The sequence below is a fragment of the Suricata suricatta genome, chromosome 7, assembly GCF_006229205.1.
Source record: "Suricata suricatta isolate VVHF042 chromosome 7, meerkat_22Aug2017_6uvM2_HiC, whole genome shotgun sequence".
Lineage (NCBI taxonomy): Eukaryota > Metazoa > Chordata > Mammalia > Carnivora > Herpestidae > Suricata > Suricata suricatta.
The window spans coordinates 72,608,457-72,621,884 of record NC_043706.1 but is presented as its reverse complement, the minus strand read 5'-3'; the positions used below and the strand labels follow the sequence as shown (position 1 = coordinate 72,621,884).

General features: G+C 37.0%; 1 protein-coding gene across 2 annotated transcripts in view; it reads left to right on the top strand.

Annotated features, from left to right (window-relative positions):
• CEP162 (centrosomal protein 162) overlaps nt 1-13,428 on the top strand; it is a 99,398-nt gene that overhangs the window by 9,046 nt on the left and 76,924 nt on the right. For both annotated transcript variants that reach the window (XM_029945007.1, XM_029945008.1), the window contains exons 3-6: nt 4,704-4,815; nt 5,808-5,954; nt 6,278-6,461; nt 8,656-8,723. In XM_029945007.1, the coding sequence (XP_029800867.1) occupies nt 4,704-4,815; nt 5,808-5,954; nt 6,278-6,461; nt 8,656-8,723 (511 nt within the window). The remainder of the gene's footprint in view (nt 1-4,703; nt 4,816-5,807; nt 5,955-6,277; nt 6,462-8,655; nt 8,724-13,428) is intronic.

Sequence of the window (13,428 nt, the reverse complement as noted above, 5' to 3'; positions counted from 1 at the left end):
CCCAGGCGCCCCTGTATCCCACTTCTGATCACCAAGGAATGTCAACCTCAAGATTATTTTATCATTTATTTGGGAATGGCAAAGGAATTGCAGTTTGGGACATGCAAATAATGGCAAATAAGCAAGACCTGAGGTCAAAGGAGAGGAACATTATTTTATAGAGAAAAGGAGGAACTTGGGAGGGGCTGCTTTGAATGAAAGTCCATTGGAGGAAAGCAGGAGTTCAGGATAATGATGGCTTCTCTTTGGCAGGGCTCTTGCTGGGCATGAAGAAGAACCTTCCTTCCTCCCACTGGGGTGATAGGTAGGCTTCTTCCTGTTGGGAAATGCAAGATACACTTCTTTGTTGGGAGTCTGCAGTTCATGACAAATTGATGGAGTGTGAGAGCTCCCCCTTCTGACCTCCCAGTTGTGTTCTAAATGAGGTGTCCTGTATTCAGTTTCACAAGTCTGTCACCACGCTCTGTCAGCTCTCGCTCCAGAATATACCTGTCAGCTTCCTCCTTCTCTCCCCTTTCAACTGCCGCCATCCCAGTCCTGGCTGACATCTTCTCACCTGAGGTGCTACGACAGTTCCTTCACCACATGGCAGCCGACGCCGTCTTTTACATAAATCAGACCGTTCCTCCTCTTTGTGAAATGCTTTTATTGGCTTCCCATCACAAATGGAGTAAAATCCAAACTCCTTCCCGTGGTTTACAGAACCCTGGATGATTTTGCTCATGTCTCCCTCACTTTAAACCACTCTTCTCCCTTATTCACTTACGCTGCAGGCATTCTGAGGTCATTTTACATCAGGAGCTTTGCACTAGCTGTTCCCTCTGCCAATAATTCTGTTCTGTTCTTCACCTGGTTGTTAAAGGTCTCACCTTAAATATCACTACCAAGAGAGGTTTTTTATTCACTAAAAAAGTAACCAGCAAGTGACTTGTTTGTCATGTGTTTTTCTGTGTAGCATTTAGCACCATTCATTATTTTACGTGTGTAGGTCTGTTTTCTGCCTTTTACTGTAAGAACGTGTGATTTGTGATGTGACCGCTATGTGTTCCCTGCTATGCCTGCAGTACCTAATAGATGCTTGATAAGTATTTGCTGAACACATAAATTCGAGGATTGCATTATATCCTATGTATTTTTGTAAGTGGTGGAGAGGCCTTACAGAGCATTCAGGAGAGTCACATTAAAATTTTTTTGTAATGTTTACTTATTTTTGAGAGAGAGAGACAGAGTGTGAGCAGGGGAGGGGCAGAGAGAGAGGGAGACACAGAATTTGAAGCAGGCTCCAGGCCCTGAGCCATCACCACAGAGCCTGACGAGGGGCTTAAACTCCTGAGCCGTGACATCACGACAAGAGCTGAAGTCAGATGCTTAACCAACTGAGCCACCCAGGTGCCCCCAGGAGAGTCACATTTTAAATGCTTATACTAACATTCTTGTTCATAAAGGGAGTTTTGATATATGATGTAGTTAAAAAAAAACCCCTCAGTTTAATTAACAAGAAAAAGAATGTTTACTTTGTAAGATTGTTGTAAGGTTTAAAAATAGCATTTAACAATGATCTGAATGTAATAGACACTCAGGGTAAGAATCTCACTTTTCATTTGGAAACTGATTTTTTAATTTCATATATGGGCACTTTTTGAAAATTAAGTTTATAGAAAGTGTTTTCATTGTAAAAGATAAAAGCAATGTGGACCTTTTTTTTTCTACTGCCCCTTATTTACCCTCCCTTCAACACTCTCTGTCTTTCGCTCATATTCATCTTCAACCCATAAAAGCTTTTATCTTATGTTAGAGATTTGAGTAAGGCACTCTCATTTTTTAATAAAAAAAAACCATAATTTTAGAGTCATGCTAACTTCTTTAGTCATTTTGCTAAATTGTTCAAATAGATTGTTCAACGATATGGCTAACATATCTTTATAAGGAGATTGGTGGGACCAGCTTTTTTTTTTTTTTTTACAGATTTATTGAGTTGTCATATACCATACAGTTCACCCACTTAAAGTGTACAACTTAGTGGTTTTTACCCTTTTCACAGCTATGCAGCCATCACCGTAATCACTTTTAGAGCACTTTTATCAGCCTCGAAAGAAACCCTGTACTATTGTCAATTACCCTTTCTCCAGCCATAGGCACCACTATCTACTCTCCGTCTCTGAGTATATGCACAGAAGTGGAATCCTGCAGTAAGTGGTGTTTTGTGACTGGCTTCTTCCACGCAACATAATGTCTTAAAGGTTCATTCATGTTGTACATCTTTCAGTACTTTGTTCCTTTTTACAACTTAATGGCATTTTCATTTGATGGGCTTACCACATTTTTTGTTTGCTTGTTTCTCCACATATCAGTTGATGAACATTTGAGTTTTTTACACTTTTTGGCATTTATAAATAATACTGTGAACAACCATGTACAAGTTTTTGTATGGGTGTGTGTTTTTATTTCTGTTGTGTGTATATTTAATAGTGGAAATGGTGAGTCATATGGTAACTCTGTGTTAAACCTTTTGAGGACTGGCCAGATTATTTTCTAAACTAGCTGTGCCACTTTACATTCCCACCAGCCATGTGTTAGTATATTAGGGTTCCAGTTTCTCCATATGCTCACCAGCAAAGTTACTCTCTGGGGACCAGCTTTTGTGTATTGTTTTGTTTTCAAGCAGTGTGGAAGATTATCAGAAGTGAGAATACCTAGCATGTATTAGGAGGTCGGGTGAGCACTGTCCGTTCTGTCTTCTGATCTCTGTCACAAGCTTGCAAGGTCAGTGGTCCTAGGACTTTTTCAACACGTGAATAAACTAAAAAGGATAATTTTTTCTAAGCAACAGCTAGTATATTTTGAAGTTAAAATTTGAATTCCAATCTGTCTGGCCCCCAAAACCTATGCTCCTTCCACGCTCTAGATGGCTATGGGGCTTAGGAGGAATAGACCGAGTCTGTGGCAGATTGACAGAATTTGGTAAACAGTGAGATATGTGGAGGAGAGAGAAAAGGAACATTTCTAGGTGATGACCAAGTTTAGAGACTGAGTACAGAAACTAAAATTCAGATAAAGACTACTTTTCCTTCCCTTTTCCCCTCTTTCTTCCTGGTTGTCATGTTGTCAGGGAAGACAGTGAATTCTCTTGGAACCCTTTAAAACTGACATTATTTTAAGTCTTTGAGATAGAATTGTCTGATTGGCAGCTGGAAATTTGTGTATTATCATCTTGGAAGTTTAAAAGGGCCCCCTGGTGCCAGTTGGGGGATTACATAGTATAATGGAAAGTTGACACGTGTTGTCAGACCTCCCTTTGAATCCCAGGTCTGTAACATTTTGGAGCAAGGTGCTTAATCTCTGTAAGCTTGTTTCCCCATCAGTAAATCTTGATGGGATTGCTTAAGATTGAGGTAACCTGGGGATAGACCCTGATACAGAGCAGGTATGGAATAAATTAATGTTGGTTTCTTCTCCAGGGAAATTGTGTAGGATGAAGATGAAGGACCAAGAACAGAGTCCTGGGGAAGTCTAGTGTAAAGATATGGGCAAAAGAGCCAAGACCTATTAAAATAGATAGGTGGGAGAGGTCACAGAGCTGAAGTATAACTTGGAGAAGGTGATGCAGTGAAATGAAAGGTAGAGAGATTCAGGAAAAGTGGTTCACCAGTATCAAGTTCCATGATGTATCGGGGAAGATGACTGGCAGTGGTCCTTTATTTGTGACATTTAGGAGGTCTTTGGAATCTGGATGAGAACCAGATTTTAAAGCTTTGAGCAGTGAACTCAAGAAGCCGAGTATGTAAAGGAAAAGTGATAAAGAGGAGGTAGGAATAAGGATCTTAATTTTGTTTGTTTTGTTTTGCTTTGCTTTCTTAAAAAAAGTGGAGTAGACTTGAATGTTCATTCTTTCATTCCACAGTTGCCCTAGGTGCTGTGCTAGGTCCTGGTGAGGGAGAGACAGGCAAGTTTATAACCTGAGGGGGGGGGGGGCAGATACAGAGATAGCATGGGATGACCAAGGAAGTGAGGACCTAGGAGGAAGTGACCCCTCTGCAGGTTCTCCTTGGAGTGGAGAGAAGGATTTCCTTTCTGGAAGAGGAGAGCAGTGTCTAACAGGTGAGTGTGATGGTGGAGTGAGGGAAAGGAGGGTGGTTTCTGAGTGAAGGTCTTTATTTTCTCAGTGAAGAGAGAGGGCAGGTTACTGGCCAGCTGGTGGAGATGGCAGGTCTTTTAGGGTTAAAATAGGGGATTTAGGGTTGTAGTAGAAAAGGACAAATAAAAGTTGATGAAAGTTTAATTAATCATTGTGACAAAATGCTGATTTCTCTGGGAAACACCTTAAACTCAATTCTTCTGGTCTTAGAATTCTGTGTTCTTCTAGAGTGATGCTAGATAATTTTGCTCATCATTATTTATTCTTAGACCCTGGAGAATGTCTAGAAGAGGATTGTATCCTTCTCTTTTTCCTTTCTGATCAAATTTCTTGATAAGTTGTCTTGTTTCTTTGTTGACGCTTTCTGCCTGGTTAGTTACTTGTTTAACTCAGGATACAAAATTGGTGTTCAGAGATATATCCTTGATTTTTAAGTTATTTTTGCCACACAATATGAAATGTGACTGTATACATTGTTGCTGAGAAAATTGTTCATGTACAATGAAGAGAAACATTTTTTGTGATGAATCTGGGATTCTTTAAATTCAGTAGCATGTATCCAATTTAGCTTTCAGATGATTCTTTTGAGAATTCAAACAAAACACCTCCACAACCCGAAAGAAAAGTGAAGAAAGATGCATTGCCATGGTGGATAACTGAAGATGATTTTGAAGATGGTGGTAAATATTGCTGGGTTTTTTAATTTCAAATTTTTTGACCACAAGGGGTCAGTCAAGGCTTTTAATTTTGGGATTTTGTTGTACTATACGTATATAGAGAAAATAATACTAGTATTGTGACTTTTTACAGTTTGAATTTTCATATTACTTCATTTTATTATATATTATGCAGTTGGGAATCTCTGATGATTCTGCATTATCAGGTTATACTATTATATTAGGATAATTTGTATTCAGTCAAATTAAGATGTTGAATAAGAGGCATATTTCTATATTGTCATGTTTAATGGTAAATTGAGGTGATTTAATAAAATGTTCTGACAGCGTATTAATGTCATTGCCTTGGGAAGATTTTAACAGATGTATTTGGTATCTGTTAATAATAATAGCAAAAACGTAATTTATTGCTTTGATGGTAAGGAACTCATAGTTGATCCTGTCTGACATACATGTGTAGCTTTCCCAGAACTGGTCCTTGTCACATCTTTACACACGGAGAACTACTCTCTGGAGCCTGTGCTCGCTCTCTAGATACAACCTCCCTGGCCTTTTCGTGTCCTCCAGTGTGGCCTGTCCCTCCTGTTGCTGACCCTTTCTTTGCACCTTCCCTTCTTCCTACTCAGAATGGTCTCGCCTTTCTAGTTCTACCTGTTGTTTCCTACCCTTCCTTCACATAAGGCAGAAGATATTCCTTATGGTGGCATGGCATACTGCATTAAGTAATTGTGCTTCAAAGTAATTTTTAAAATTTTGTCTCATTATGTAAACCTTTGAAAAGATGCACTGTAAATAGTATTATAATTTTTCTTTTGTGAATTTTGTGTCTGATGGATTTTTATTAAATGGACCAGATTTATTTTGTAGCTACCATCCACAATATTAGTATAACAGAAAAAAAAAAGTTAGTATAAAAGTATTACTGGGTAATACATTGTGGTAAGAATGGTGTTCTGGAGATAAATAGCCAACTGTATCTTAAATCCCACCCCTAGGACTGCTTGGAACAAATGTAAGCTATTTGAAAGCTAAGAAAACTTCTCAGCCTATTATGGAAATAGAAGAGGAGTCTCCTGAAAGGATTCAGTTTCTTCAGAGCAGTGGAACCTCTGTCTTAAGTATTGACAGCTTAGAAACAAATGGTAAGAAATGTGAGGGATATGAATTGACAGGTTAATTACCATGTTTATAATTAAAATTTTTACAAAAATTAAATGTATCTTCGAGCCTCCTTTATTGAAGCATGGAGACATACTTAATACCTTCCTAGAAGGTTTAGAATGATATCTCAAGAGAAGCCTTATAATGTTACATACTGATTATGAATATAAATCTATATTTGGTGGGTGAGATAAAGTATGTTTTAAATTTTCAAGATTTTATTAATATCAATAGATGTATCATTAAAATTAATTTTATCAAAATTCTGCATGTTAATAAAAATATATTTGCCCTTTCCACTTAGAGATTATAGTTTCCGAACTCAATCATAGTGTTCTTGGATTGGGATTGGACACATTAGAGGAACAAGAGGAAAAGGAGCAATTTTTTGCCAGGCTTGAAGAAGGCTTAACATCTTCCATTGATTATTCAAGATTAAATAAGGAATTGGATTCTAATGATTCCACACTGTTTAAAGCTTTACATAGGTAATGTATACACAATATCAACTGTCATTAAGTGATTCTTATGTTTTTCTACGTTTTTGGAAGACTGGTGTATGCATAGACTTAAGTGGGTAAACATTATAACAGGTACATGTTAATTCTTATTTTGTCTCTTATTGCTTTTCTCTGTTCATTATGTTGGTCATGGTTTCTCTTATATATGAATGCAATATGTTAATTTGTGTTTTAGAGCCCACTTTGCATCTAGATATCTGGAATGTCATGCCTGAGATGCTATTGAGACTAACGGTACACTTGCAAAATGAAAAAAGGAACATAATTTATTATTAGTTTTTTAAGCTTATTTATTTTGAGAGAGAGTGAGAGAGAGAAAGAGAGAGAGAACAAGCACAAGCAGGGAAGAGCAGAGAGAGGGAGAGAGAGAGGATCCCAAGCAGGCTCCACAGTGTCAGTGTGGAGCCTGATGTGGGACTCAAACTCACGAACTGTGAAATCATGACCTGAGCTGAGATCAAGAGTCAGATGCTTACCCAACTGAATCACCCAGGTGCCCCACAAAAGTAATTTATTAAGTAATGTTTCACAGATAAAGTAAATAAGAGAGTTCAGGTAGGTGTCATAAACTCAGAGAAAATAGGGACAGAAAAGAAAGGAGGAATGGGGAATAAAGACACGTTTTGTCTCTGTCCTACGTTTGTGTGTGATTGGCTCCGATAATTATCAGGAAACTTCATTTATTTTGGAAATCCTGCTAGGTGACTGAGCTGGTCATCTGTGAGTACAAAAGACCTTTGACTTTTTAAAATTATAAATGAAGCATAAAGTTACATCTTTAAGATTTTAAGAACATCAAACTATAATTAAGGCTGAGGAGAATCATAACCTTTGCTTATTGGAGTACCTAGTCTCCTTATGAAGCTTAGTTTCTCACAGACCAGGGCTAAAGCACTATAGTGACTGTCATAAACTGTGTAGATTTTGAGATTTTTACCCTACTTATAAACTAACAAATCAGCTGGCCTGTTTTATGGATGCTGACAATAGACACAGTTTCCTGAGTCCGTAACAAAGGATTTTTTTTTTTCCCTCACAACAAAAGTCCGGTCTGCATCTCCTGTTTATTTGCCTCAGTTCCCCCATGCTCCACAAGGCTCTGCACGGATGAGGTGCAGAGGATCAGGAGAGGATCACCGAGATCGAGGAATCTGTTGCTTTATAGCAAGAGGAAACAAGCTGCTCCTTTTCTGGGAGGACATGCTGCCTCATCTCTCAAGGCTGCTCACTGCAAACACAGGCCTGGGAAATGACCTATGAGTGAGGGGTCTGTGCCTCGCTTTCTTGGTGTACCCCACGAGAACATGAAGGGACGCTCAGAGCCCATGGGGATTGACTCTCCCAACAGTGACCACACAGATTAGGCATACAAAGGATTGTTGGCCACAAGTTTTTGCCCCTTTGCAGTATTTCTTAACTTTTTCTTACTTCCTTAACAATATTTCTAACTAATGATATTTCTGTTCTAGAATAGTCTAGTTAGTGTGGTAAATAGCATTGAGTACACAGTAGTGTTTGCTATGATTATCATTATTACCATAGTTTTATAGCTTCTTGGATTTGCTGATCTCCCTAAAGACAGAGTTGATGGATTGAAAAAAGTACAACAGAATTCTCGGCTTGAAATAAAACAGTATATGAACTAATAATATACCCAATTTATTTGAAACTTGCTCAAGCTCCTTTGTCACCTTGCTGAGTTTTTATAGGTTTAGGCCTCATACTCAGCCTCCATTTCATGATTTAATTGCTTCTTAACATGTAAATGCTGAACCTGGCATTTTCTTCTGGCCTCTACATAAACTTCACTGTTTCTCATAATTTGTGGTCAATTTCTAATCTTTAGTGTAAAAGAATATCTGAGCCCTGAGACATGTAAAGGCACATATTTATGTGTAAAATTGTGTGTATTCATATTTAAAGTAAAAAAATATGACATTTTTTCATTTTGTACTAATTGATAGCTATGGTTAGTCTTAGGCTTTGAGGATTCTTTATTTTCAAAACATTTTCTTTATAGCTCCCAAATTTTTAGTGTGTGGTGAATAATATGCTTGAGAAGAAAATACGATGTTGGAGGTTTGTAAAAAATTTACATGAAAGATTGCATGGGAACCTATTATTAATATGTAATACTAAATTAAGTGTTTTTTCTTTTTAGTAGTCAAGCTAAAGTAGAACTAACTAAAGATAAACATGAGGATGAATCGAAACATGAAGAACTGGCAGGTAAGTGGTTTGAAACTTCAGAATAATTGTAAAGGTAATATAACTTTTAAGAAAAACATTGATAGGAGAAACATAATTAAAAGGAAAATCTAATCTTGGAAAGAGCTTCGAATGGGTAGAGTGAACTGCCCAGGTTACAGTCTGAGCTACTAAGAAATTACTGGAAGTGCACTGCTGCCTCATTCGGTGGGAGTGGGTGGTGGGCCAGCTAGGAAGACAGAAAAAGGGCAGGGGGGTCTGTGGAGCCAGGACCAGGAGCTCTAAAGCATGGCTCCACAGGTACTTCTGTTTCTGTCCTTTGACTTTTAGTGCATCTTGGTCTTCGTTTTTATATTCAGAGTGATTTTCCCATAGATAGTATATAGCTGGGTTTTACTTTTTTATCTAATAATCTGACAGTCTCTGACTTCTGAATGAAATGTTTCTAACCTTTATAAAAATGAATTCATTGGTACAGTTGTTTAGTGTTCTACCATTTGTTTGCTCTTGTCCTGTAGCCCATTGGATTCAGTACTGATAGCATTCCATTTTATCTCTTCTTTGGCTTGTTAGTTGTACTTCTTTGCTGTATTTTTTTCTTAGTTTTTCTGTGATTCACAATGTGCGTCTTTATCTTATTAAATAAAGGCTACATTGAAATAACATGATGTCACTTTATATGAGTCTTAACAGTAAAGTCTCCCTCAACCTTTTTGCTGTTTTTACCATACATTTTTCTTTATATATCTTGATATCCCATGATACATTATTACTATTATTACTATTATTATTATTATTGCTTTTAACAGTCTGTCTAAAAATTTTTTGAGTTAGATAAAAAATTTATATGTATATAAAAACATATTTATCCACATATTTATCATCCCAGCTTTTTTGGGTATTCTTTTACATAGATTTGGGGATTTTTTTAAGTTTCTTATTTGAAATGAATTTTTAAAAATTAATTTTAAAATTGAAGCATAATTGATATATAACATCAGTTTCAGGTGTACAGCATAATGATTTGACACGTTGTGAAATGATCACCATAACAAGTCTAGTTAGCATCTGGCACCAGTAAAAAAAAATTTTTTCTTGAGATTAGAACTTTTAAGGTTGGTTGTCTTAGCAACTTTCAAATGCAGCTGACCCTTGCACGATATAGGGGTGGGGGCTGCTGACCTCCTGCACAGTGGAAAGTCTGTGTGTGACTTTTGGCTTCCTAAAAACTTAGCTACTTGTCCTTAATGATAACAAAAACAGTTGATTAACATATATTTTGTATGCTATGTGTATTATATACTGTATTTTTAAAGTCAGCTGGAGGAAAGAAAATGTTACTAAGAAAGTTATAAGGAAGAGAAAATACATTTACAGTACTGCACTGTATTGGAAAAAAATCCTCATGTAAGTGGAGCCATTGTAGTTCAAACCAATCTTGTTCAAGAATCAGCTATGGTAGCTATCTAGTATTTTGAGTTTTTATCTAGTAATTTTCTTCAGCATGAAGAACCTTCTCTAATATTCTTTCTAGTGCAGGTCTACTAGGAAAAACTTATAAAGTTTTGTTTCCTTTGAGTACTTTAGCAATTTCATTTTATCTTATGGCATTTTTTTCTCATGAGAAAAATCAATGATAATACCTGTTATGATTATTTAATGTATATTGGGTCTTTGTGTGTGTGTGTGTGTGTGTGTGTGTGTGTGTGTGTGTTTCAAGATTTTTTCTTTAGTCTGGTTTTGTGGCAGTTTGATAATGTACCTTGGTGTGCTGTTTTTGTATTTATCCTATTTGGAGGTGGTTGAGCATCACTGATCTATGGATTTATGCTTTCCATCTTAATTAAAAAATGTTTTGTCCATAGGGTGCCTGGATGGCTCAGCTGGTTAAACATCTGGCTCTTGATTTCAGCTTAGATCATGATCCCAGGGTTGTAGGATCAAGCCTCCTGTCCAGCTCTGCGCTGAGCATGGAGCATGCTTGAGGATCTCTCTCTCTCTCTCTCTCTCTCTCTCTCTCTCTCTCTCTCCCCCCCCTCCCCCCACCCTCTTCCTTTCCCTCTCCCTCCCCCGTCTCTCCTTTCCCTCTTTCTCTCCCTAAAATAAAAAATTTTTAAATGTTTTGTTCATTAATTCTTCAGATATTATTTCTGTTGCCCCCTGCCCACTGACTTTAATTATAATTATGTTAAATGGCTAAATTTTGTTCCACAGGTCACTAAGACTTTCATTATTTTAAAGCTTTTCCCTCTCTGTGCTTCAGTTTTTATTGCTGTCTTCAGATTCACTGATTTTTTTTTCTTCTTTCTTGGATCTTTTGTTAATTCATTGAATCTGTATTTTTTGTCTTTCAGTCTAGAAGTTCCTTTTGGGTCTTTTTAAAAAATATCTCTTTAGTATCTTTTCTCATGTTCATTTTTTCAGGTTATTAACATTAAGTGTATTCTGCTGATCGAAGTGTTTGTGCATTTCTAAGTCTCTTTCTTTTGACTACTGCTTCTCCTAGGTAGGGTCACATTTTTTGCCTTGTAAGTCTAGTGATTTCTTCCTGGGCATTGAATATTGTAGATTTTTATATTCAGTGTCTCTATTTTGTTTTCTTCTTATAAAGAGTATAAAGAGTGTTGAGCTTTGTTCTGGTAGAAAACTGATTTTGTTAGCTTGATGCTTTCAAAGCTTTTCTAATGCTTTATTAGAAGTGTACAGTTTGACACTAGGACTAAGGCATAGCCTTTCTGAGGTTTCTACTGAATGACCCTATTTCCACTTGATCTGGTTAGAGCTCCAGTCTCACTACCCTTCGGGAGCTCTGTGAATTTTCCAGCCTATAGCTTTCAGTTGCTCAAATTATACAAATATGGCTTAATATTTAGCAAAGACTCAGGGACACCCCATGCAGGTCTTTAGCGCTCTATTTCTACATAGGTACCTTCCTCTGTTACTTCCCTGCAATTTCTGATTACCCAGGTTTTCTGCTCTTACCTCTGTCACCTTAGCACAGTGAGACTGTCCTGATCTTCCCCTCCCTGTTTAACAGTCCTGAATGTATGTACCTTCAAGTACCCCATAGGGCTTACCTCACTTGTTTTTCTTTTTTTAGGAATCATACTTTTGTGCTACCACTTGTCCAATGTCTGTAAAGAGTTGTTTCATATATTTAGTCCAATGTATTCATTGTTTACAAAGTGAAATCCAGCATAGTAGAGGAGAAAGTCTTCTAGGTTGCATCATATTGAAATTAAAATTTGTGGGAAATTTTCCAACAAAGAATGAAAAATATCTCCAAAATCTATTATTCAGGTCTTCTACATTGACCATTATTTACCTTATCTGAATTTTAAAAACTTTTTATATAAATAATATAAATAATATTTTCAGAGTTATAAAGTTGGGGAATATAAGAATAGAAATAGCACCTTGCATGTATAACATCTTTGTCTCAAAAAGGTTAAAACACTAGAAATGAATATTCTCATTGTTTTCGAAATAATATGGAAGAGCCTGCAATATTATCATCTCTGGGATTTCTCGTATAAGAACCACCTTCTCAATGTGGTTTGATTCTTTCATTTTTATATAAACTTAATTTGCCTTAATGTTTCTGAAATCTCTGATATGCTGTTTTCCTTCCATTTATTTCGCATCTATTGTCATTTCTGTATCTACCAATGACTTTTTCTTCTTACTTCAAACCTAGTTTATTCATGAAAAATTCTGGGAGAAGAGATTGGTTATTTATATGTTACAGTATTTGACTGTAGACTATTCAGTTACAAAATGCCATGAACAGGGGCGCCTGGGTGGCTCAGTCGGTTGAGCGGCCGGCTTCGGCTCAGGTCAGATCTCACGTTTGTGGGTTCGAGCCCCACGTCAGGCTCTGTGCAGACAGCTAGCTCAGAGCCTGGAGACTGCTTCAGATTCTGTGTCTCCCTCTCTCTCTGCCCCTCCCCCTCTCATGCTCTGTCTCTCTCTGTATCAAAAATAAATAAAACATTAAAAAAAAATTTAAAAACAAACAAAACAAAATGCCATGAACAGAATGTAATTTTGAAAAATGCACATTAGCACTTTTTCCAAAATAATATTTGGCCTTATTAACTTTTGATTCAAATTAAATGAAACACTAGCTATAATAATACTAACAAAGATAATTATTATTAAATATAGTAGCTAACTCTTATAAATAGGGCATATTATACACCAGCCACTGTTCTAAACACTTTAACTCTTAATTTTCTCAGCAACCCTTTGAGATAAGTACTATTACCATTCTCACTTTACAAATGGGGAAAATGAGGCAAAGAGGGTTTGTGACTTGCCAGTGATTTTATACTATAAGTAGTAAAACCAGGAATTAAATCAAGCTTTCTGGCTCCTGGACATGCTCCTTTTTTTTTAATACTTTATTTTAAATCATCTCTATCGAAAATGTACAAGGAACTCACCAAACTTCACAATCACAAAACAAATAATCCAGTGAAGAAATGGGCAGAAGACATGAACAGACACTTCTCCAAAGAGGACATCCAGATGGCCTACAGGCACATGAAACGATGCTCAACATCACTCATCATCAGGGAAACACAAATCAAAACCACACTGAGATACCACCTCACACCGGTCAGAGTGGCTAAAATGAACAAAGCAAGAGACTATAGATGCTGGAGAGGGTGTGGAGAGATGGGCACCCTCTTACACTGTTGGTGGCAATGTAAACTGGTGCAGC